Here is a 26,328-nt window from a genome sequence, read left to right on the forward strand (position 1 = left end):
ATTATCCGAGAAATCACGAAAGCCTGCACTAAGCGGATGGTGTCCCTTTCCTTCATGCGATGGTGCTTATTTCTGATAGGATGTATCATCCGGAGGATTTACTCGGTGGATGTTGTAAGCTTCTTCATAGTGGTGGTGTTCTGTCGCCCCTGCGGGATATACAGCCCTAGGATCTTAATCTCCGTGGGTTTCGATACTGAGTGGTTGTCTATATACACCGTGATGTTCTGCGCCAGGGGTGTCCTCGGTTTCTTCAGGATGAGCAACTAGGACTTTTCCGGCGCACACTGGAGGCCTCTCTTCCTGGCGTACCGGTCCACCGTGTCCGCTGCTGCTTGAAGACGCTCCTCGATCTCTGTGTCACTCCTGAGTTGCGCCATACAGTGATATCGTCCGCGTACAATGTGTGTTGGATACCCGGGTTTCGGAGAGAAGGCCTGGGAGATCTTTCATAACCAAATTGAACAAAAGGGGTGACAGTACCGCCCCTTGCGGAGTTCCTCTCGGGCCTAGGGTGATGGGATTTGATTTTATTCCACCGAAGTTTATAGTGGCTTGTCTTGCTGATGAGAAGTTTTTGATATAGTTGTAGGTTCTGGCGCTACAGTTGTTGTCGGCGAGGCTTTGCAGAATATTTTTATGCAGAACGTTATCAAATGCTGCTTTCAAATCAAGTGCCAGGATGGCCCTTGTCTGTGACTTGGGAGGTGTCTCAAGGAGGTCTTTGTACAGGTACAAGAGGGCGTCCTGCGTCGATAGGTGCGGGCGAAAGCCGAATTGAGTGTTAGATAGGAGGTTGTTCTCTTCTTAGTATATACTGAGTCTCGTGTTGATGACCCTCTCTATGAGTTAGGGTGGTTGCTTGGGCTAGTTGGTAATTCATGATCAAAAATAATGTATAGCGCAAAGAACAAGGACAGCGATAGACGACATACACAGCGCTGTGCATATCGTCTATTGCTGACTTTGTCCTTTGCGCTGTACGTTATTTTTTACCTCTCTATGAGCTCCCCCAAATACGAGGTCAGCGATATCGGTCTTATATTATCCAGTGCAAGGGGTTTGTTCGGCTTCGGAATGAACCGAACCTCGGCCGTCTTCCAGGATATTGGTAGCGTTCCTGTAGCCCAATGCTGCTCGTTGAAGCATTCCACCAGCGAGGTAATGGTGTCATCGCTGAGGTTAAATAAGAGCTTTGCTGTTATTTGATCTGGACCTGGAGCTGCATTTTTTCTCATGGCCACGATTTCTGCTTTGATTTCATCTTTCGTGAGTGGGATGTCCAGCTTGGAATTCGGCAGCTCAGAATACACCGGTTGTTCCATGACTTGGGCCGTGCACAGATACCTGGTCTTGAGCTTTTCCATCAACTCTGTCCGTACCCGGGATGATGTGTACAATCTTCGTGAGCCTGTCTTTAGTGGCCGACTTGCTGCTGCTGGGATCGATTAGGACACGCAGGAGCTTGCAAGTCTTTGACACACCTAGCTTCCCCTGAATACCATCGTAGAGATTATTCCAGTTCTTTCTTGCCAAAGATATGGTGTAGGATTCTGCCTTTTAGTTTATCTCCTCCATCTTTTTCTTGCGTTTGCGGTTTAACCGTTGTCTTTGCCATCTCTTTTTCAATGAGTGTCTTGCTTCCCATAAATGTAGAAGGTGCAGATCGACCGCTGGGCAATCTTCTGTCGTGCAGACCTCTTTCGTAAAGGCTTTCAAAGTTTGCACCTCACCCTTAATCCCATTCCTCTAGGTCTGTAATAGCATTTGCAGTAGATGCCTGGGCCTGTCTCCACCTGTCCCAGTTCGTAATTCTTGCGATACCTATTTTGCGTTTGCACGCGTTTGTGCTTATTATTAGAGAGAGGATGAAGTGATCGCTTCCCAGCTGCTGTTCGGTATTTTTCTAAATGGCGCTGTTTATGTTCTCGGTGAACCTCATGTCCGGACACGTATCTCTACTAACACTGTTTCCCAGCCTTGTAGGGTGATATTCACCAGCCTCAGAGCAAACAAGTAGGCGTCGCAAAAGTTGTGATGTTAGCGCTATCAGTTTGCTTATTTGCGCCCCGTTCCGTATACTGTGTCAGCTACTATTTCAGTGCTCGCGCGAGGCAATATTGCTACACGCGTGTGGTATTTGATTGTTTGAACGAGGTGCGTGGGCGCCATACCTCCAGAAAAGAGGAGGAAGAACGAACTGGGCTCGCGCTGTGAATCTAACTGGTCAGCGCTGCAACCGCTGTTGTAAATATAACCTGTAAATAGTTGCTCGTCTTACCGACTCGTCCTTCGCGTAACAATATGCGAAGCAATCCCCCCCACCCCCCGAGTTTTTTTAGGTTGGTCGTCGTCCCAGTAGTCTCCGCTTCTTCACGAGCCTCCTCGCCATCCACACAGGTGTTCGAGAGAGGTGTCAAGCGTTCTCCCTTGTACATCACTGATGTAGCTATAGGGCCCAGGGGCTTTATTGAAGTGTCTAGTTCAGCGCCACGCGTGTGCGTGCTTGCTAGTTCGCTCAACCCTGATGTGTTGTGCGTTGTATTACAGGCGGTTTGAGTCATTCTGCTGCACTATAGGGATCCTACATTACATGGATAGTCGTTCATTGCTACAGATATATCAGGCGCTCCGAGGTTAAATATGCATTAGTCTGCTTCCGATAGCCCTTAAGCAAGCACAAACAGCGGGAAAAGTTGACTCACGTAAGCTGCTACTGCTAAATGTCGTCGCATCACCACTAAGAGCGAATAGCAAAAACGGAAGTTAAAAGCAAGACCGGAACGGGCGAGTAACCAGAGGGTCCATACACAAGTGAAACACACATAAACTGAAAACGTTAGCACATTTAACCGCATATGTTGTGCAGCCGAATGCTTAGAACTAGCACAGATTAGCACATTGCATGGGATATGCAGTTTTTTTTTTTTCATGACCCTCACTCAGGAAGTATTTGTGCGCAATATGCAGCGCCTGACAAAATTTCACTTACACAGACCGCTCAGTAACTTCCGGCGCAGGAAGTCACTGATGATTTTTCAAAGTGCTGTTCAGATTTAGGAAACACAGGTTACACCTAGCAGTGCTAAAAATAAATAATAGCGAACACGGCAACTCAATAAATCTAACACAATGGAAAAATACGGAAGTGTAGCTTCCTTAACTTACTTACCTTTATTCCCATAACGACCTCTCTAGGAGGTGGTTGGGTGTCTCATTATATATGAGTCTTATTACTTATTATTACATTTCTAAGACACCAAGATACATTTTTTAATAATTTCGTGCTTCTATTTAATTCTGTGCTGCTATAATGACAAGGATGAACAAGCAGCGGGTATGAATCCTAAATCCTTTTATTTGCAAGCATACAGAAACAGGCTTAACCGCAGATATTTGTGCGACATTACGGAATGCCTACTGAATACGAGCTCTCGAACATTGTTAGGTACATTGTTCGCTGTCGTACAGCTTGTACTTCTCTGACCCGCACTGTTGGTCATAGTATTGCAGGCATTCGTCGGACACGGAATCCTTGGAGTCTACCTTTACCCACATGATGCATTCTGCAGGAGAAAAAGAAAGAAGGAATTGTGGGAGGGGCTGAAACTATATCGAATTCCGTTAAAGGCTAACTGAAGCGAAATTTCGGACAGCTTGAAAAGCCCAGTTTTTAGATGGTGCATACATAAACCATTCTCCATGAAAAATATTGGGTTTGGAATATGAGTGAATGATTCACTGAAAGTCACCACAGAGGGCTGGTCCTGTGCTCTTCCTTGTCCGTGTGTTTTTGGAGCTGTTTAAAATGAATTAAACGTACGTACGTACGTACGTTCAGGGTGTATGTACGTAGTTTTAATGTGCGCGTGTACGTGCATTTGAGGCGTGCTGCACGATTACTTTCACGAAACTAGCGACAAAGATATCAGGAGTAAAGGCAGCGTGGTGCGCGTAACGATCATTCGCGCAACCATTACAAAGCGTGCCGGCAAAATGGCACCGCTTTTGGACATAAGACGCTTTCTATTAACCACAATTTCTGACGCAATAACTGACCACTGCGTCGATCATACTAATCTAACCATTGCAACTGCTCGCTGTTTCGCAGTAATCTGCCTTTTCAAGAGATTCCCTCTACAAGTGGTCCTGCTTGTCGTCTTGTTAAATAATTCAGTTTTGCACTGCCATATGCTAGTGTCATGGTAAGCCATGGCGAAACAGCACAGACGACGGGGCATGTTAAACAGACGAGAAAGTCCGCTACACAATACATGCAACAACGTCATCAACAGAGGTTGAACAAGGAACATGTATCTCGAGCCAACGTTTCGACGAGAGCCTCAGCTCTTGTCGAAAGTTTGGCTCGAGATACATCCCTCGCTCGACCAAATAGTAATCACTTTGACACATGTTTAAGATTCAGGTAATGCCTCTTAATGTAGTTCTGCTCACTGGCCGCCTTACTTTGTTACTGCCAGGAAGGAGAAAAATGTGCGACGACACCGATAAAAAAATTTCATTCTGGGGTTTCAGGAGCCAAAACCGCGACCTCATTATGAGGCACGCCGTAGTGGGGGACTCCGGAAATTTGGACCACCTGGGGCTATGTAACGTGAACCTGAATCTGAGTACACGGATATTTTTACATTTCGCCCCCATCGGAATGCGGCCGCCGTGGCCGGGATTTGACCCTGCGACTTCGTGCTTTAGCAGCCCAACACCATAACTACTAGATGACACCGACATGAATGATGAAGAGCGTGAACAGACAGAGCGATAACAAGGAGTGGAACGCTTGCTCACATCTGCGCGAAAGAAACACAAAAAGTCGCAAAATAAATATATGTGTCAGTTCTGAGGCTGCTACAACTAGAGCGATATGTTAACGCGCAGGAAACCGCCATATCTCAATATTTGTGTAATGTCGACATCTGACACGAGGGCCTCGAGGCAATAGTTCTTGGATGTCCTGGTCGTTCACTATGCAGCGCATGGATGCATCCTATGGAATGAATATTTATGGCGATTGTTATGGCAGCTGAGAAGCTACATTCCAAGAAATACAATAGTTCGAAGCGGTTTCGCGCTACAGATGAGCAAATGTGCTCTACTTACGTTCACCGATGGGGGCGGAACATGAAAACACCCGTGTGCTTAGATTTAGGTGCACGTTAAAGAACCCCAGGTGGTCGAAATTTCCGGAGACCTCCACTGCGGCGTGCCTCATAATCATAAAGTGGTTTTGTCATGTAAAACCCAATAATTATTATTACTTACGTTCAGTGCCGGAAAGCGGAAATCGACCGCCAAAGCAGCTGTGGCCGTCAAAGAAAAGCATCTGAGCTGTGCCAGGCGTCTCGCTCTCTGCAAGGGAGACGAACTTTTCAGTGTACAGGAGTTGAATGAAACCACGCCATGAAATCCACTATGGTGCAGAGGTCTCATTAAGGCCCACAGCGCCTTCAAATTAAAAACAGGCGCTAGACTGGCGCTGTCGCCAATCTATTCTACGTAAAAAGTGTTGGACATAAAAAGTCAACAAGTGGCAGCTCGTGGATCGGATGTGGCTCACGAGCAACGCCTGGCGCCTGGCATGGACCCAGATAGGCTATACCTGCAGCCCATATCACGTTTTTCGAGATGCAGACTGGAAGTCCTCCCGGTGGTTTTTATTTCAAGACGGATCAGAAACACTGCGTATAAATCTTCCACGCTTCACCCTCAGATAAGAGGTACCTTCGTCGTAACGAAAGTCGTCATGAACTTGCAAGTACACAACGGTATTCCCAATGCTGCTGGGCAGTGCTCGAAGTAACCCCGTAAATTTGTGTCACATACTGAAACATGTCGCAACATGTGCGACGATAATTTTTGCTGAGAACAGACACGGCTTCATGATGTTATCGAGCTAATTTGGAGAAAAAAATACTCGATGGAAGTGACTGAAGCTTAACTAGCTACTCGTGGCTGTTGTATCATGGGGAAGAAAATTGGGGAAAACAGAATCGCTGGGACTAAAAAAGAGGCAATGGAATACGCACTCGTGAACAAAAGTTAGCATCAAAAAAATAAAAAAATAAATAAATAAATAAAATCTAGCATTGTGGTGAAACGTGGAAAATTTTCGATGCATTGCATTGGTTTCATACGCCCACTTTGGCAGTATACCACTTGATATTATCTGGCATGCCCAGGCTGCCCAAAAAAAAAAAGTATCGTTGCACCATTGGTCTCCAAACTTGCTCGAAACTGTATATTTTACTATGGGGAAATACGGAAATGAGATTACGAAATAATAAGCGATTTAAAAAATAATGCGCGTGTATTGTTGCATAGGCTTACCTTCGCAAGGGCCGAAGGGGAAGTTTCCAGAATCGGATGCAGTAATATTGACGCAGTAGGCACGTGTATACCCGCTGGTTGGCGAGAAAAAAAACGGAGATAGAATTGAAGAGTCACAAGCCCACCAAACAGCGTTTTAGCGTACACGTTAAGTAAAGCTTAACTAAATAAAGTGTTAACGATGCTCATGTACGGAGATAGCCTAGGTTTGAAAGCAAACTTTGAACCTAGGTTTTTTTTTTTCGGGGGGGGGGAGGGGTGGAGGGGGTGATTCGCCGCAAGAAGAGAGAAGGGTAAGAGGGAAAACATTAGCGTCCAGTGTCCGACCGTGAGCGCCGGTCTGCAGCTGCAACTGCGGCAGTGACCTGCCAAGTTAGACAAGGACAATTTGTGTTTCCCGAGTCTGTATTTTTGATGCACCTGCCGCTCTGGCCAACGAACGGCTTGCTGCAGGTCAAAGGCACACACCACAGAGATCTTGCACGAAGCGCAATGCTTCCTGTGCTTTATTAGATAGCCGCTTTCGCTATGCTAAAAGGGGGCTCCAATTCTCTTCCTCACACGCAAGCACAACTGTGAAAGCGTATTTGGCGTGATGAAGGCTGTCTTGGCACCGTAGCTATATACTAGATAACGCTTGAACCAGGTTTAATATAAATCACATCGAAATTTGTAGCCACCATAGCAGTTCAAGAATGAATAATCTAGTATACAATGCAAGGTCAGCGTTAACTCAAAAACCACTTTCTTTTTCTTTTCTTTCTTTCTTGGGGGATGGGCGAGTTATAATGTCGTGCATAGCTTTGTGTCATCTGCAGTAAAAACGGGTGACACTTCGCCACTTAGCTCCCAAACGCGCAAGACATGTATAGCTAGCTCTGGCATATTGGTAGCAATGCCGTCTTGTCTTCGTTAGGGATGATTATGTTACTTTTCTAATATCGCGTGAAATAGCAAATGTATATTGTGCTGCCTGATTTACCCATCTACACCGCCACTAATTCCAAATGACACCTCTTTCCCCATATAACAGCGCGAACTGGGAAAGTGAAGCTCGCTGCGGTGACGTGCGTCCGGTTCGAGACTGGTGTGTATTAGTCCACTCCGTCAGGAATACTGACGATAGACGTTCTCAATATCGTCATAACAAAGGAAAAAAGTGGACCAACGCACTTGGACTGGTCATCTTGGCCCTGGTAATGAAAAACGAACACGGCTCGGTCTTCCTCGGGGATGAACACTGGACGCTCAGCTGTCATGCACCTCTCACTCAGATCATCGACCGAGCTGAAGTAGGCGACGGTGTCTTGCATTGTTGCCACTGCTTGTAGCAAACTTGCCGTGTCATCCTGAAATAAATATTTACAGCAGGTACGGATATGTACGAATATGTACAGGAATGAAATTCCTTTTTTAAATGTGATAGCATTCATTCCGCCCAACGTGCACGTCTCGTGTGCCACAAAAATATCTGCGAAGTTCAGCGATAAAGTCCTCTGATCAGCACTGCTCATTAGCGAAGGCGGTAGCACGCTGACTAATAAGGTTTATACATTTATTATGGTATTAGAAATGTTGGCAACAAATAGGCAACCGGCTTCTTCCCAACGTCGCAATGTTGTGCGAGGTGCGAGGTGAAGTGCATCCTTACAGATATTAGGCAGTTGACTACCGCGCGCTGGGCAGTCATGTGCATCTAATGAAATGGCCTTCAAGACGTGAGAGCACGCGCCGCCCGATCACGGAGGCCTTGCAAAGAGCATCACGGCGCTGGAATTTTCGATTTCGCCGGCTACTTGCCTCAAGCGGTGAGTGAATATATTAGAAGTGTAGCGTCGGTATCGACGCACGACAAATAGAGTTGTTTCATCATGACAGGTCAAATGTGGGACGAACGAGAAAAATACAAAGAGGAAAAATACGACGTGCATTATGAACCAAACCCGTTTCATCTGCGAGAGTTCAAGTGGGAACGAAGTGGTGCAGCGCAGTTTATACATTGCGGCCTCCCGGCAATATGACGGGAATGTAGCAGAAGCGGATACCACGTAATGTCAGGCACACCGTACGACATGTACTGTAGCCTAATTAGAGCCCCAGTCAACAGATCTTTTCAGCGTCTAGTGATCGCCAGGTTTGACAACCGTGGCGACATCAGTGCAAGCGTCTTATATTTTAATCTGGCACCCCTAGAACAGTAAATATTAGTACCAGGGCGCCACTCGCCCTTGTGTGCTTGTACCGGGTGTTTCAGCGAACACTTTCAAAAATTTCTGAATGTTGACTGTGGCAGACAGCACAATTATTCTTCATTAGCTTGTCTACTCGAAGAGGCGGACATTACTTGCACAAAAAATGAAATGTATAAGCTACTGCTTACACCCGCCGTGGTTGCTCAGTGGCTATGGTGTTAGGCTGCTGAGCACGAGGTCGCGGGATCGAATGCCGGCTGCGGCGGCCGCATTTCGATGGGGGCGAAATGCGAAAACACCCGTGTACTTAGATTTAGGTGCACGTTAAAGAACCCCAGTTGGTCGAAATTTCCGGAGTCCTCCACTACGGCGTGCCTCATAATCAGAAAGTGGTTTTGGCACGTTAGACCCCATAATTTAATTTTAAGCTACTAATTAACAAAAATCCCCTAATTAAGTTCGTAACTAATTATCTTATGGCCCATATTGCAAAATACAAATTCTAGCCATGTAGTTGACAAGGCGGATCCGCTTGAAAGGAATTCTCAGGATGACGCCAGTTCAGAGATATTACTCGTAATTCTCGAACATTGTGGAGAAATGCATTGACGTTCCAGATACATTCTCAACAAAGCGTCGTTTTGTGCATTCAAGGAAAAACAAACACATGCCCCATCTTCTTGCGAATATTTGCTCTGGCATGATTATATCCTATACTAATGCATGTACTAACAAATTAGGAAGACCCACTAAGCTTCAACACGACACTCCCTCACCAGAACAGGAATTGGCCTCCCTAGTACAATATTCGGCCACTCACTCCCAAATGACTTACTCAATTACCCAATGGCCCTCAGTCCCCAGCAGTTGCGGAGCACTTGACCAAAGCGGCGGTCAGACCTGCAACGCAGCAGAGGGTGCTAGGAATCTCTGGACCCGGCCAGGCCGCGAATGGAAACTGACCCTTGCAACGTTTAACACCCGAACCCTCTCGGGTGAAGCTATAGCCTAGCAGGACTCTTTGAGGAACTATCAAGCATTGTTTGGGATATCATTGCCCTTAGTGAGGTTAGAAGAACTGGTGAAGCTTATACAGTGCTGACAAATGGCCACGTCCTCTGCTACAGAGGACAACCAGATAATAAGCAGTTCGGCGTAGGATTCCTAATCCATAATGACATAGCGGGCAACATCGACGAATTCTACAGCAATAATGAGAGGGTAGCTGTAGTCGTAACAAAGCTAAATAGGAGGTATAGAATAAAGGTAGTACACACCTACGCTCCAACCTCCAGTCACGATGTTGAAGTAGTAGAACAGTTTTATGAAAGTGTTGAATTAGCGATGCCAAAAGTGCAAACTCAGTATACTGTAGTCATGGGCGACTTCAATGCAAAAGTGGGGATAAAGCAGGCTGGTGAACAATCAATTAAAAACTACGGCGTGGATTATAGGAACACTCGAGGAGAGATGTTGGTAGAATTCGTAGAAGTGAATAAGCTGCGAATAATGAACGCTTTCTTCAGGAAGCGTTGGAACAAAAAGTGGACCTGGAAAAGCCGTAATGAGCAAACAAGAAATGAAATTGGTTTCATACTTTCTGCTGATTCCACGATAGTGCAGGATGTAGAAGTTTTAAGTAGGGTAAAGGTGCAGTGATCATAGGTTAGTGAGGGCTACGATTAACCTCAATTTGAAGAAAGGATAAAATTAGTCAAGAAGAAATAGGCCAACCTAGACGCAGTAAGGGTAAAAGCAGACCAATGCCGAATTGGCACTTTAAAACGAATTTGCCGCCTTAGAGCAGAGAGATGAAGATGACATAGACGCAATGAATGAAACCTTAACTAGGCTGGCTTCAGAAGCAGTACTTGAAGAGGGAGGTAAAGCCCCAAGGGAACCAGTAGGTAAGCTCTCCCAATTACAAAGGATCTAATAAAAAAACAACAAAGAATGAAAATGTCCAACTCAAGAGATCAAATAGAATTTGCGGAACTGTACAAACTAATCAACAAGGAGAAAATAAGAGCTACTCTAAATTATAACGTGAGAAAGAGAGAGCAAACAGTATATAAATGGACGCAGCCTGAAAACAGTGAGAATGAAACTAAGCATCGCACAAAACAAGATGTAGGCACTGAAAGATAGACAGAGTAATATCATCAGCAATCTCAAAGATATAGTAAAGCAGCGGAAGAATTCTATACTGACCTGTACAATACCCGAAGCAGAAACGATACCTCCATTCAAAGTAGTAATGAACAGGTTAGAGAGGTTCCTTCTATAACTAGCTATGAAGTTAGAAGGGTCTTGAAAGACCTGAAACGTAGAAAAGTGGCAGGAGAAGATGGACTACCAATCGATTTAATCAAAGATTGTCGAGACATAATGCTTGAAAAACTAGCGGCCCTTTATAGAACTGCCTGTCGACTTCAAGGGTCCCAGAGAACTGGAAGAATGCCAACATCATACTAATACACAAAAAGGGAGAAGTTAAAAAATTGAGAAAGAATTCCCATTAGGTTATTGTAATATTATAAAAATATTCAGAAAGATAATCTTCACTCTGCCGTGGTTGCCCAGTGGCTATGGTGTTTGGCTGCTGAGCACGAGGTCGCGGGATCGAATGCCGGCTGCGGCGGCCGCATTTCGATGGGGGCGAAGTGCGAAAACACCCGTGTACTTTGATTTAGGTGCACGTTAAAGAACCCCATGTGGTCAAAATTTCCGGAGTCCTCCACTACGGCGTGCCTCATAATCAGATAGTGGTTTTGGCACGTAAAACCTCATAATCTAACAAATATCATCTCCAATAGATTAAGAGCAACGCTGGACGTTAGTCACTTAAGGGAACAGGCAGGTTTCAGTAAGGGATACTCTACAATGTACCACATCCATATCATCAATCAGGTAATCGAGAAATCCGTGGAGCACAATCAGCCTCTTTATATAGCTATCATAGATTACGAAAAGGGGCGAAGCTATATCAGCAGTGGACACTCTTTGTCGGCATCGCATATCGCTTTCAAGGTATGGTCCACGCGGCGGTGCCGCCGCCCGAGTACGTTTCGTCACGGTTTATAACGGTTCCACGCAGTTGAATAAGGCGCTAAAGGGCGATAACGGCTAATAGTGATTGCAACGTCATCAGCACACCCGTTTGCCTACGTAGCGTCACCGCTTCGTAACGTACGGCGATACATTCAAAAGGTGCTGGTCGCGTATCTAACAGAGAAATCTAACGGCCATAGAACATGACCTAGAAATGTCTGATTTGGACTGTCTTCTAGTAGAACTATTTCTATAGAGGGTAGGCATACCCGCCACATTCATACTTAATGTATACAGCAACCCAAAGGGAGGACACCCTACCATTATCGAAGCAAAAATTTCTAAGCATAATGCACTAGTCCTAGTGGACGACTTTAATGCACAACATATGGCTTGGGTAAACAGAGTCAATAAGAAGAGAGGCACGCACCTCTGGAATTACATCCAAGATGCGCGCCTTACGCTACACACAGACCCAGTCACCCCTACTAGATGTAGCAGGAGCATACAAGTTAACACATCTCCGGACCTGACGCTTACAAAGTATATAGTGGAAGTGAAATGACAGAACACCATGAATAACCTAAGTAGTGACCACTACATAGTGGCAACTACTATAAGAGCCAAAAACCTCAGAGGTACAGGCAGAAACTGGTCCAAATTACGGACTGGGGCAAATGCAGGCAACGCAGAGATGAAAACGCACGAAATTAGATAAGCAAACTAGAGGAGTGAATCAAAGACTTCAACGATGATGTTAAAACAGTAATGAAATCAATTCCGTCCTCAGAGGCACCACATCTATGGACAATCGGCTGCTACATATGTAGGAAGCATACGACAGTCTGCAGAGAAGGTGGCAAACGCAGATACTCAATCGGCCACTGCGCATTAAAATTGCGAAGCTGTCCAAAGAGATAGAAGATTATGCACAACAGCTTTCCAGGCAACAATGAAGCCAAGTCTGCGGCGACCAAATGAGTGGCAAATTTGGACTCGAAGATACTCGGCACTTCCTCAGACACCTGCTAGATCTAGAGAACAGCAAAATAGCGCAGAGTAAAAAGATTATTAGTCTAGTGCATAATTAAGCGCTCACGGATAAAGAACTCGTCGAGGAACTCAGACACCGATACGCAGACACATCAAACAAAGTCTCTTTGCCGAGCTACTAGGAAGCCCCGAACCACAAACCGGACGAGGACATCGAAGAGTCTGAAATGTGGGCTGTGCTTCAGACTCCGGACCTCCTCAGCTCCAGGCGCGCACGGGATTACGAACAAATCACCACGAAACTTAGATGATGCCTCGATTGAAGCAAGTACTAAATACTTTAACGAATGTTGGGAAAGAGGGGTACTCCCCTCATGTTGGTGGCGTGCAAAGATAGTTTTCATCCCGAAACCGGCAAAGAAGCTTGACTTGCAGAACCACCATGTTCTGCAAGTCAAGTCTGTATCTCTCACTTTCTGCTTAGGCAAAGTGCTAGAGCACGTAATTCTAAGCAGGCTGCAGAGCCACATGGATGACAGGAATTAGCTCCCGCACGCCATGACTGGCTTTACAGCAAATCTATAAACACAAGGCATCATACTGAGGATCTCAGAAGAGGTTTTACATCACAGAGAAAGAACTACAGCTGACCTAGCCCTAGATCTAACAAAAGCCTTTGACAACATTACGCATGAAGCAATCATGCTTGTATTGGAAAAACTCAATGTCGGACACAAAATTGCAACTATACCAAAGCCTTCCTCTCCGACGGGGCTGCCGAACTCCAACTAGGCTCCGTCGCATCTTCCATATTGAAACTTGCCAGCAAGGCAACCCCACTGGGATCAGTACTATCCCCTTTCCTATTTAACATCTCGCTTAAACCGCGCTTAGCACAATTGCTGGTTTAAGACACTGGCGATATCACATTCTTGGCTAATACCGGAAGCGACAGTGAGATAGAGGAAACACTACAAGCACGAGCAGAGTGGTATATCATGTTAATTAAATAGGTATATCATGCTGCCCCCAAAAGTCTGAACTTGTGATTATAAGGGCTTAACCACAAGCTCAAAACACCTCACCCAGACATCATGCGACGGTAGGTGGCACATAAGCACAAGTGCAGACCCTTAAAATCCTGGGGATGCACGTACAAAACAACGGAAAGAAGGTAGTCACACTCAGCAAAATCATAGGGTTCGTTAGCCAAACAAACAGGCTATTTAGGCGAGCAGCAAACAAACATAATGGCATGAAAGATGCGAATCTCTGGCAACATTTCCAAGGCTTCATCCTGGGCCAGATAGTATATTTCCTTCCTTACCTGCACCCCTATCCGGCTGAAAAGCAGGAAATCGATTGCCTAATTACACAATCAAATCAGACCTTCACCTCCCTAGATATTCGGCTAATGAGAAGCTCCGAGAATTGAGAATCCACAATACCCTAGAGTAGCTCGCCGAGGCACACAAACTGGCATGGCTGGAGATACTATCCAAAACTGAAATATGAAGACACATGCTGGAGGATTGGAGGACCCGATATGGATCCACACATACTTCAATGTGCAAACTCCCGCTAATATACCACATAAACGTAAGGATAGATCCAATACCAAAAAATACGCATCCTGAACACCACAAGGACAGAAGGACAGGAATAGCTAAAGCTCTACATAAACACTGCTCGGGCCCACAGGATATACGGCCTTCGGAAAACGCCGACAACGCCCCCTGTCGCCAAGGCTGCGAAGCGTAGGCGGGCTCGGGCGAGCACTGTACCCGTCAGCGCCTATGCGCGTGCTGTCATGTTTGCGTTCTTGATCGTGATTTAACGCTTCTGTCAGCCTTCCGATGTCTTAAAACAACTGTCGTGTAATTGGGTGCATTAAAACGTACAAAACCTCGTCAGGCACACTCTTAGTTTCCGGTGCTGCTTCACTAGCAAGAGCGACGGCGGCGTTGGATCGTGGCGGTTCGACAGAGAATATAAGCAATTGCGCTTTCTTTACTGCAGTTTTAGAGCGATTACTATGTTTTTATTTTTTGCTTGATGTCGCTGCGCCTTTAGTGAACGCGTCTACGTTTAAACTTACATTAGATTATGGGGTTTTTAGTGCCAAAACCACGATATTATAATGAGGCACGCCGTAGTCGGGGGCTCCGGATATTTTGGCCACTTGGGGTTCTTTACCGTGCACCTAAATCTAATTGCGCCCCCATCGAAATGCGAACGCCGTGGCCGGGACACGATCCCGAGACCTCGTTCTTAGCAGCTCCACGCCATAGCCACTAAGCAAGTAGGCGGTTATGGTTAACTTGTTCGCCTCGTCTACAGTCCAGCGGATACTATAAACATTATGTTGCTGTTACTGATGAGATGTAATGCCCCCTTTGAAAAAAAGAAAGAAAGATGTGAATAGCTAAGCCAGAGAATGCGGAGCGAAGCTGTGGAGAGAGAGGGGGGGGGAAGTCAAGGAGGTTAACCAGAGGCGAGTTTCCGGTTTGCTACCTTGCACTGGAGTGGGGGATATGGGGTTTGTAATGACGACAAAGAGCGAGAGAAGAAAAACGTAAAAAAAAAGAAGAAGAAAAAGAAAACAGGTGACAGAAAAGGCGTTCCAATCACAGGCGTTCACACAGGCCGGTCGATGTCAAGAAACGCAGTAGCGCTTGCACGGCCTTCTGAGGCGATGTTAAGTCGCGTCGATGCAAAATTATTTCTTCCGACAGAGTCTGGTCGTCCAACTGGTTCAGCACGACGGAAAGTTGTTGTCCCTGCACGCTGTACTGCGGGCACTCGCAATGAACATGACGAATGGCGAACATGGCGAAGCTGTGAAGCGCTCATTGTGTTTGGACGCTTTGAACAAAGGGCTCTCTTTAGAAAGCAGGTGACGGCGTCACAAAAAAGCGTCACGCAATCTCGCATGCCTTGCACGGAATCGGCTATTGCTCTACCTATCGATGGACCTGAAATGCCACCTGCAGCCTAGAACGTTTGGTGTACGCTCACCTCAGCTATCTGCAGTTGACTGTACAAATTGACGTCTGTGGGCATTAAGGGCTTTTGACAGAGCATTCAACCTCGTTTTGAGTGACTCCTAATATCAGTTCTCGCTAATTGGAAATACCTGACCTTCGAAGCCCTGATGTCTGCAAGTAATGGAAATTCACTTTAGGCCAGCTGTGTCACGCGCTGTGGTCAATTCTGAAACCTTCACGTTACCTTTTTTTTTTCTTTTTTTGCTAGTGGTGCTAGCGAGTGCTTGTTCACTTTTTCTTTGCATGAAATGGGTCGATATATGTTGATGTTGCTTCACTGTAGTTGTCACTGCTTTGAAAATGATTTCAATGTAGCACGGGGTTTACAAGAATTATTTAATGCCGTGCTGTGTATTTGCTTTCAAATTGTTAATGTTGTGTCAACGTATTCTTTTAACTAATTAAAAAGTGCTGCAATGGCTGTTCAGACTCGGGGCACTACAAGAAGCGATACAACATGTGGTTTAATTATATATTTGGGTGCGAGGGTGATACTAGTAAAAATCGTGGTGGCACTAAAAAATAACATAAAATATAAAAGCAATATGCTCTTGACTGACCAGGGGGGCAAATTTTCAAGTATGGCGTCTTCTGATATCTCATTCGCGTGCTCCCGTGAAATCATCGAAACGCTCTGCCTTTTTAACCATAGAACATGTGAAATCCACGCTGTGCAGACAGTGGTAAGACGCAAGCATAAAAACGATCAATCTTTAATTATTGCCGGAATCCTATATGTGCTATATTTCTCAAGCTCATCGCGCTGGTTTGCAAGTGTTACCGTCGCTGGCTTCTTACGTAGCCGCGCCTGTACGAGCCACGCATTCGCAGGCGCGATGGCGCTCCCTCAGCCTGCTATAAAAATACACGGCATGTAAACGAAGCAAGTGTGTGCATAAAGAACGTTGGTTCACGGGCCAACAAATGAAGCCATTAGCGGCGGGAGCTTTATATGAAAGCAGCATATTGCCGATGAGCTCCACTTCGCAGGCTAGCTTGTTGATGCTCATCTGCGGCAAACACTTAGCCCGTAAGGAGACAATATCGTCCCAGACAGCCGTGAAGTCGAACTCATGTCCACTATTGTACAGTGCGATTTCCTTGCGCACACTGAGACCGCAGAAGTAATTATCTGGGGCGCGCACAAGCAGCAAATCGCACGCACACAATTCAGTCATGCCTGCAGTACAAGCAGGCTTCTCCGGCACGAGGCCCGCCTGCGGTTCCAACGGTCGCCGCTACACTGCTTTCAGTTAGTCCACGTTGACGTCGAAGTCAAAGCCAGGCCCACTCTGCAGCAATAGTTTGTTGCAAGCATGCAGAGGAAGCAGAAGCAGCTATAGCTCTGGCTATAAATGGCACCACCGCGAAAATTATTTTTAGTGAATCTAAAACTGCAGTTATAAACTTTACGCGTGGCAAAATTCACAAACCGATATCCACCACCTGATCGTCGGATTCAAATGATCTGGGTCTCGGCACATTCCTCGCACATGAAATCAGGCCAAACAATTATGCCCGAGATCTCGTCAGCCGGGAGGGGAAGCCTCGGTCTGGGTTCAGCGAGGGATCTCATGGGGACGTTCCACGAAATTACTATGCACTACCGCGAAGGTAGACAAAAATACCCCCACCACATAAATCACTTGATAAACTGCAACAGGTTATACCTGCATACAGTAGACTGGCTCGTTTGCCAGCCCTTACAAGTATTCGCCGATGCATCCTGGCTGCTTCTCATCTAAGTGCAAAAACTGCGACGCCCATAAGGCGGACCTGACACATATAATGAACGACTGCCCCGGGCTAAAGCCTATGGCGAAACTCCAACTTAATAACACTTCAGACTGGGAGGTAGCGGTGTCCAGCTCGGATCCCGCAGTCCAGCTGCGGATGGTTAACTGTGTTTTGGATATCGCCGAAAGTCAAGGGCTTACGGCCACCTCACAGCGCCTGGCAGAAGAAAGCACCCAGTAATTTAAAGAACTCTAACATCTCAGGAAAACAAAGCTTTTCCTCCTCCTCCTACATCTCATAGTCGTCATGTTATCATCCTTTACGCTTTTGTCGTTCCGTCGATATTATTCCTTCTTCGTCAATTCATCGTCACTGCGTCAGCGTCATAGAGTCGTCGTTATGCCTTCATGTTCATGGGTGACCTTGGCAAGCGAGTGCCATAGCAAACTGGGACGATATAGAGTTTTAGAATAGGGGCCCCGAAGGTTTGGGGCCAAAAGAAAATAGCGTCAAAGCCGCTGCGCATGCGCATGGCGCAAGACGCAAACTGCATTTGGGTTTTGCATCGGGCACGCTATTTCGCAGATTTAGCGAGAGCCCCAAAAGCTTTGTGTCAACAAACATGGCAGCACCCATCGAAGCGACGGCTCTAACCTATCACCAAACTAGCTTAGATTCGTGTTAACGCGTGAAGTTCGCAAGTTAGAAGAAGTGACTATGGTTATCGCTTTCTCGCAACTAGCGTGTGTTATGAAGATTGATCCATTAAACGACGCTGATTCCGAATTCGATTGTATATTTATGGCTCGTGGGCCTGACACGGCTTAGCTTGGCTGGTGAAGGCGCGTAAAATTGGTTGCTAAAAACTAAGTGCAACAAATTGCTTGCTGCTAATAGAATAACCTCTCAATTGTAATTTATCGCGGAAACTCCAATCTGAAAATTACTCAGCTTATCATAAAATGGTATGCTTTATTTAATTATTTATTATAGCGTTTCTTTGACGCCGTAGTGACGCTGCAAGCGCAAGACGCTAGCCGCAAACGCAAAGCCCTATTCTAAAGCTCTTCACTCCTGCGTGCCCCAACGCTAAGACCCGCAAAGCTCTTTGGTTTGGGGCCCCTATTCTAATACTCTCTGATATCGGAGTATGGAACATAAAGCCGAAGCAACGAAAGTCTCAAAAGCAGCACTACACGTGTAAAATAAACGTGACTTCAGGAATGTGGTCTGTAGCTACATTCCTCGACTGCTATTCCCATTACAGCCGACAGCCATCGTAAGATGAGTTCTGCTGTAATTTTTTAGAGCGCAGCTCGTCGGCGCCCGTTCCTGCGCGGCGAGCGTCGACGTTCCCATCGTAACCGAGCGAACGAGCATAGCGAAAGATGGAAGCGAACGCGGCGCGCAGCGAGGAATGAAAAAAGCAGTAGGCGCGAGTAGGCAGCGAAGACAAGGGTGCAGCAGAACAATGAAGCGGAAAGGGGAGGGGGTATGGCGAAAGCGTGAAAAGAGCGTAGTGTCACGCACGACGGGCTTTTCGGCGATGGCTACGAGATGGCGCCTGAGTAGCGCGCGTTGTTTGAGTAACTAAATAAGAGGAAAAAACGAAATCAGGAAAGAAACAACTTATGATAACTCAAAGGGAAGCTCATTACTTTTCGAAGCGATATCGGGATGTCTTAGAACACGCACCTATAAAGCGAGATATAAGACGGAAGAAGAAGCATGTGCTTGCTGCGATAAAGCTAGGGAAATGACGGAGCATGTTTTATTAGTATGTGAAGACTTCTGCCCAGCGGTCGATTTAGGAACCACTGGCTTCCTTGAAGCCCTTGGGTTCAGCCAAAGCAGTGGAAAAGTAAACACGTCCGCAATAGCAATTAGTAAGAGGCGATTTGAGCATTGGTGGAATAAAAGTAGGGAAATGACAAAACGATGACGTACAAAAGCACAGTCCGAAATAGGGGATCAGAAAATTTGGGTATGGTAGTTCATAGTGTTTTTTTAGCGTTTTCTTTTCCTTTTTTTGTTTAACCTATCTAGGACATTACGCAGTGTAATAGCAAGAGCTTGGTGGCGCAACCCACCGCCCCATTCCAAAGGGGACGCTCATAATATTCATCCATCCATTGATTGCATTGGCCTTCAGCCTCCGAAAGTAGCGCTAACCACTTCCCTCCTCCTCCGCTCGGCGCGGCCTCGATGGTGGCGCCGCCCATGCTTGCCCTGCCGTAGCAGACGACGGCTAATACGCTAACTGAGGAAATCCGCGGAAAAGTTCGTTCGAGCCCTGCGGAGCAGTTTTTTCAATCGAGATCTTGCTTCGTCCGTCGGTTATTGGCCTTAAGAATGTCGCTGTGGAATAGCCGAAAAAACAGAGAAAAGAACCATTATATAAGGCGTAAAGCCCACACACGTTGAGAGTTCGTGTTGCTGAAACACGACGCATGCACGCGGTGTGCACAAACACGCGCGTAACTACCAGAGTTTCAGGTTTTGACAGTGTGAAATTATGTGTACGTGGTTTCGTAGGTTCACATACAGTGCATATGACGCATGCGATACCCATTCACTTAATCGGACGCATAAAAATCTTTACGTTAAGCAATAAAAATTTTCAGCCTTATCAGCGGGCCTGCGGCCCTTTGCGGCCTTTCTCGGCCATTATAATCCTGCACACACAACATGCGAGTAGCCGCTGCTCATGCCACCAGTAATAGATATTTCAGCGTGTGCGCTATTCCGCCCAAACCGCCCCCGCTTGCCGGATTACCAGACGGTCGGGGCGTAAACGTGACCGGCCGGGGCGGTGCAGCCGACTGGTGTTGTAGAGCTCAACCAGACAAACACAAAGCTAAAATTGCATTAACCTACTTTATTTGGTTCGCTGCTGGTGAAAACTTTCGGCAGCGGCGTAATTGTGTTTACAATTACGCCACTGTCCAAAACTTACACCCCAGCTAAGAAGAACATAGTAATTGCATCTGTGTTCAGGTGGTGTAGCTTTGCACCACCAGCTGGCGCCACCAATCTGGCTGCTCACGTTTACGCCCTCTCACATCCGGCAAACCGCCCGCTCTTGCCGGAGTACCGGACGCACTAAAATTCTCTATTGAAGACGCATCCAGCAGCAGCCGGGATATAGGCAAAATTCAAGAGGCCCGTGGAGAGATTATTCGTTGGTATTCCGTGATTCTTCTCGCACGGGCGTGGTATGTTGCAGCAGTCGCGGGGCGCTTTTTTCGTTGCGGGGTGCTTTTGTAATAGCGACGATAGATTGTTTTTTTTTTTTTACAAGTACTGCTACAGGAGGGCACATGTAACGGCTAACACAGGCTTCTGGAGAGAACGTGACATTACAAGCGTTCCCGTGGCCGCTTTGGTGCCCTGAAGGCGCCGCCAATAATACGATATAATGACACGTTGTTACAACTAGTAAATAAAATCTAATAAAGAAATACAATCACAGCGTGGCACCAACTTCTGGCGCAGCGCTACCGCGCCCGCGCGAGAATTACAAAACGCCAACGAGGAATTTACCGGCCCACGTACAACTACGATCAAAGCGCACGTTAAACATCCCCAAGCGACCTAAATATGTTATCCGGAGCCATCCACTACGACCTGCCTCATAGCTTTAGTCGCTTCGGGTCGTTAAAGGGACCCTGAAACGCTTTTGACGATTTTCTACAAACGTACTGAGTCGTTAGAGTAGGTCCTTCTGATCTATAATTGACACGTCTAAGTGCTCTGCGTAAAGCGTGTAATTTATTATAAGGTTTTAAAAATGCACATCGCTGCCGATGGCAGCGCACTGCTCGGCGGAATTTTAAGCCGCCCCTACCCATATGACCGAAATAACCCATATGACGTCAGTGGGGCGAGCTATCCGATTGGCTGACCAGGGCGCGTGATCGATAATTTTTCTAACTTTATGGTAAACAAATGATCTTCGCAATAGTTGGAATGTTAGTTCATTTGTTTTCATAAAAAGAAAGTAGCATAAAGAGAATGCACAAGAACAATTTTTCAGTACACTTAAGCGCTTCCGGCACACAGCAAGTGTCGTCTGCTTGTGTTACAACGTACTCCATTTTGACGAGAGCTCCGCGGTCAGAGTTGGTCGCAGTGTTTTCGCGAGCATTATGATTCGACTTTGTTGCCTTGTGGGCTGCAAACGAAGCGACTGGCAATATGTCAAGCTGCGACATCGTGTCCCTCTGCAAGGCAGCGTACGAGCGAACTGGCTGCTGCGCATCGGACTGCCGCTATCCGATCAGCGCCAGCATTGCGCGTTTGTGGCCGTCACTTTACACCAGAAGATTACTAACGCAATAGCGTTTCGCGAGTCCCGTATTAGGGCAAACGTAAGCGCAAGGGGACAGGGTCTGGCCGCTTGACTGTGCCGTAACGGGATGAGCCGAGATGAGCAGAAGGGCAAATGTGAATGGTCTGCACGGTGCAGCCACCTGGTGGAATAGAGCTCAACCATACACAGTAGCAGCAACGAAGCGTTTCCTTCTTTGCTGCTGGTGCGTATTTTTCGCAGGAGTGTAATCATCAACACGTTGTTTTTATAAATGTTTAAGATGTTTTACGCTTCGTTAGAGCAATATTAGCGCTTTGTTTGACTGGTTAAGCGCTGCGCCAACAAGTATCTGGACCATGCAGACTGATCAGGCCGCTCACGTACGTCTACGCCAAAGTTCCTTCATCAGCTTGAGTTTATGTCTCCAGTCATTTGACGAAATGACCAGCTTGCCTGTGGTTAACGGAATACCAGACAAGTTCGGCGCTACGACAGAATGCTCGCAACGCACGCTGCTTCGATAGCTCTCGCTTGGGGTCGACGGTGAAGCGGCTAGCGGAGAGGTTTCGCGCGGGCGGGGGCGGGCTCCAAAACACCCGGAAGTGGAAGATGTGACGTCGCATCATGACGCAGGACCAGTGAAGGCGGAGCTTAGCCCCGCTCGCTCAGCGAACGAGTTGAGGAGGAAAAGCACGGCTGGGGAGGAGGGTAACTTATTATCGCTTGTAGCTCCATTAATACGTAACGCTTCACTTAAATTGTGGTGCGAATGTTCTACTTAAGCTGTACCCTACGCGTCTACAAAATTTGTCCGAACCGTTTCAGGGGCCCTTTAAAAACGTTAATCACCGAAACGGAAGTCAATACATGGGGGCGTACATTCGAAGCTAAATGACTGCATCCGTAAATCATTTGAGCCTTGTAAAAGCGCCGAGAATGTGCGAACTTCTGGTGGAGCTCAAAACGTAGCATGAATAAAGCCGCTTTTACATCGCAGGCAAGCTGCAGATGCGCACATTTTCGCCGCAAGACGAAACTACATGAAACAAAGAGAGCACATTCGAAAAAAAGTCTACTTAAGCGCGCTAAAAGCACGCACAGCGTGCACATACACTTTTTCGAAGCGGCAGGTGTGAGCTACGCTCAAAAGCAGAAATTGTGAGGAAACGTGGCACTTCACAAAGCCAGCCCGCCCGATCCTATGTATCATCACTTTTCTTGTTTGTGCGTTGCGCTCGCCGGATGGTAAATAAAGAAGCCTTTTGCAGTCCCTGTGTCGGCTGCAGGAACCGAAGGCGCAGCAGCACGGTATCACAGTTCAGTTCTCGTCCCTAACACACTTGATTTGTTCTGCTAACGCACTCAATCAGTCCGTTCGCGCGTACTTTCGTCGCGCAGGGCCAACAATGGCCGTTCGGAGCGCGCTGGCAAGAAAAATTATACAAAAGCGCGGCGCCTGCATCCACCAGACACAGATTGACCAATGGGGAAGCGATGGAGGCTGGGGCGACAGGAGGCGTGGAGGACGAAACGTCGGCGTGAGAGGGGTGGCGGAAAGATCTAATAATGGCGCCACTTTTGGAAAATTGGGAGGTTTTAGCGCGTTGTCTGGGGCTGTCGGCGGCGGCTTCTGTGAATCGCGCCCATGCCTCGCCCACGCGCTGGCTCTTGCGATCTCCAGATTAGCAAGGCAGCCGCCCCACACTTCGCTTCGTCTGCAACTTGCCGCCCTAGACCAATTGGTAGGCACTAGCAAATATATAGCGAAATAATACACGCATAAAGCTGCGCTCAACTTTCGCATTAGAGAGTAATGTAATCGTCGGCGATTTTTTGCTTGTCATACTTGTAAACCATCATGGCCTTTTATGGACTCGTCTATAGCATAGCAATAACGGCACTATATTGTCACGCAGTGGTGACGTTGAAGAACACAGTAGCAGTACTGTGAAAGACAAAACTAGCTTTTATTGGGCGAACCTGTGCCCACAAAACAGGCTACACTTAAAGCACAACGATAGCGGCGAACACAGTCGGCGATCGTCGAAAATCGGATCAGCGGGTCAAGCGCGTTGGCTTTTATACAGCAGTCGTCGAATGTTCCAGACTAATCGTTCGGGCCCGCGTGCCTTCCACAAAGTTCTACACCATTCGCGTTACGCGATGAAATCAGATAACACAAGGTTCGGCGACAACAGACAGCCGGGTAGAAGCATCGATAACTTTCCAGAAACGTCGGATACATGCAGGCGCGTCCCTCGCTGTGCGATTGCAGTTGCTAAGCGGCGAAACGTAGTCACCCGATAAAGATAAGTACACGTGTCAATATGCTTGACACTAAGCGCTAAATTGTTGCAGCTTTAAGAGGGAGCTTTAGCCCCCTCCACAGTTACGACTGGGAGTAGAGTCGTCATGCAATAAAGTGTTCTTGCTGTTTTGGCCCTGGAGGTCCTATTAAATACATGGAAATTGAAAAATCGTTTTTCTCAGCAACCACTTCGCCTAATTTGATCAGGTCTGTTACATTGAAAAAAAAAGCTAAAATCTAGCTATTGTTTCTAGGAAGGAGATCTTTTTATTTATGCCGTCATTTTTTATAGAAATTGTTGAGAATAGCCAAACTTCAGAAAACGAAACTATCAACCTTACAGCTCTGCAGCTTAGCAATGAGAACGCTATCACAATTTTGTAAACTGCACCTAATAGTACATCTGAACTGAACAAAGGTGGTGTATTACAAATGGCAGTCCTACATTTGCAATATCCTTGCAAACAACGTAATAAATGCACGTAAGGTTTAAGTTTATACATCAAATTCGTCCACTTTCGATTCCCTAACAGATGCAATTGACACAATTGCGATATCTGTTTTTGGTGCGGAGTTACGAAGCATCTTGGTTCTATTTTTTTTTTTTTTTTACTGTCATATGTTCAGCAATTTGCGCAAAAAGGTCGAGGGCATACATCAAAATCCCGCATGATACAGTCACTAGAATTTAACTTCCTCTCGTCAATGCAGAGGTTACCTCATAAAATCATTTCTGCGTTTTGCATGTATTCGAATGGGCGGAATCGGGATGGACACCAAGCTAACGCTTCCTCGTAGGACACGTGCGATCACGGCCCATGCCGTCCAGGTTCCACCTCAAAACGCAGATCTGAAGCGCAATTGCAAGAAAATTGACGGCTCGCGCGATCACATTAATTGCCCCTGTGCAACATCGACTTCAGCATGGTGAGGCAAACGACGGCCGAGGAAGAAAGCGTCAGTAAACGAAACATGATCCCGCGACCTTCAGCAGAGTTTATGTACGCACACAGTATAGTACACTCATACTTACCGGCGACTCGCTTCCGTGAACAGCGGAGGCGCTGAAGACCAGAAGCAGTGCAGAAACGAGCATGAGAGCCATCGCGATGAACTGGGAAACTACTACCGTGCGCCGCACATGCGATCAACTGCGCAATTTATACATGCGTGTGGCCAGGCCACGCAGCCGCACTGCGGCTCAATAATAACACGCAGCTGTTACGACTGCCTTTTGGAGTGAACGACAAGCGCTATCAGAGAAGGCAATTTTTGAAGACGAAAAAAAAAATGTGCTTCTTTTAACCTGCCCTCGATAATTGGAATCCGCAAGGTGCACACCATGTGACCTGTCATATGACATGCGGCTTCAGATGTAAAAAGGGGATAAACACTGTCCCGTACACTAGGTGCATAAAAATACTGCACCGCATGTCTGGCTTTTGTCCCAGGTGGATGTGCACGTGTGCACGCGCGTAGACGAAATACCCTGGACGGGCAAACAACCTAGTGGCCCTCAAACAAGTGTGGCTGTCTAGCATATTATATTGCACTTGCCTCGCTCGCACACGCCTTGTATAATTAAAAATGCTGGCAGAAATACTTGTGTGGCTCACGATTTATGCAATCCCTCTCTTCATCAAACTGGAGATGGGGATGTTTGCATTCTTGCGCATGGGCTCGCTGAAGCAGTGGAAGGTCATTGATGTTTGAGAGGTTTTGTAATCCGCATGTGACAGACAATGAAGCGAAAATAAAACAGCATGCACGTTCATTTTACTGCAAGGAATTTATTTTCTTGGGCCTCGATGACGTGTTAAGGTCGCTACCTCGCTTTATGCCAGGTAACAACTTGAGAGGCAGCTACCTCGATTACTTGGAATTTGCAGCATGTCTTGCCGCGTTGCATTGGCTGATTTTCAAAACGCTTTTAATCTTGAAACTTTGGAAGCAACATTCAATAGGCAGTATAAATAGCAGCAAGTATTCGATTACTGACTAAACAAGCGTGAGGACACGCACCCAATGACGCACGAGAAGTGAGCTCAGTCGATGACCCTGAGAACTCGGGGTCATCAGCGAGCAACACAGGCGTGATGAGGAGCGCCGGAAGCGGGAAGCGCACGTGCTTGTCCCAGAGCGAGCGTTCCCTGCTGCCGCTTCACCGTTTCAACTGCGTCATGTCTAGAAAACTCAGTAGATTACGTGACCTCCAATACTGGTGCGCATCGTGCAACCAGCCATCTCAGCTCGCCTGTGCATGCTCACCCTTCGCCCTGGCAGCAGCAACCCCACCTAGTTTTCATCCTTTTTCAACGGCGCTTCGCTTCTTTTGGCACCCAT

General features: G+C 46.7%; 1 protein-coding gene across 1 annotated transcript; it reads right to left on the reverse strand.

Annotated features, from left to right (window-relative positions):
- Positions 1-3,338: 3,338 nt before the first annotated feature.
- On the reverse strand, positions 3,339-25,177 carry LOC139052773 (uncharacterized). The gene is made up of 5 exons (XM_070529851.1): positions 25,019-25,177; positions 7,519-7,694; positions 6,346-6,419; positions 5,281-5,367; positions 3,339-3,566 (listed from the first exon to the last, which is right to left on the reverse strand). The coding sequence occupies exons 1-5, from the start codon at positions 25,088-25,090 to the stop codon at positions 3,445-3,447; spliced, it is 531 nt and encodes a 176-aa protein (XP_070385952.1). The 5' UTR covers positions 25,091-25,177; the 3' UTR covers positions 3,339-3,444.
- Positions 25,178-26,328: the final 1,151 nt, after the last annotated feature.

This window comes from Dermacentor albipictus, unplaced genomic scaffold, assembly GCF_038994185.2.
Source record: "Dermacentor albipictus isolate Rhodes 1998 colony unplaced genomic scaffold, USDA_Dalb.pri_finalv2 scaffold_33, whole genome shotgun sequence".
In the NCBI taxonomy this organism is placed as follows: domain Eukaryota; kingdom Metazoa; phylum Arthropoda; class Arachnida; order Ixodida; family Ixodidae; genus Dermacentor; species Dermacentor albipictus.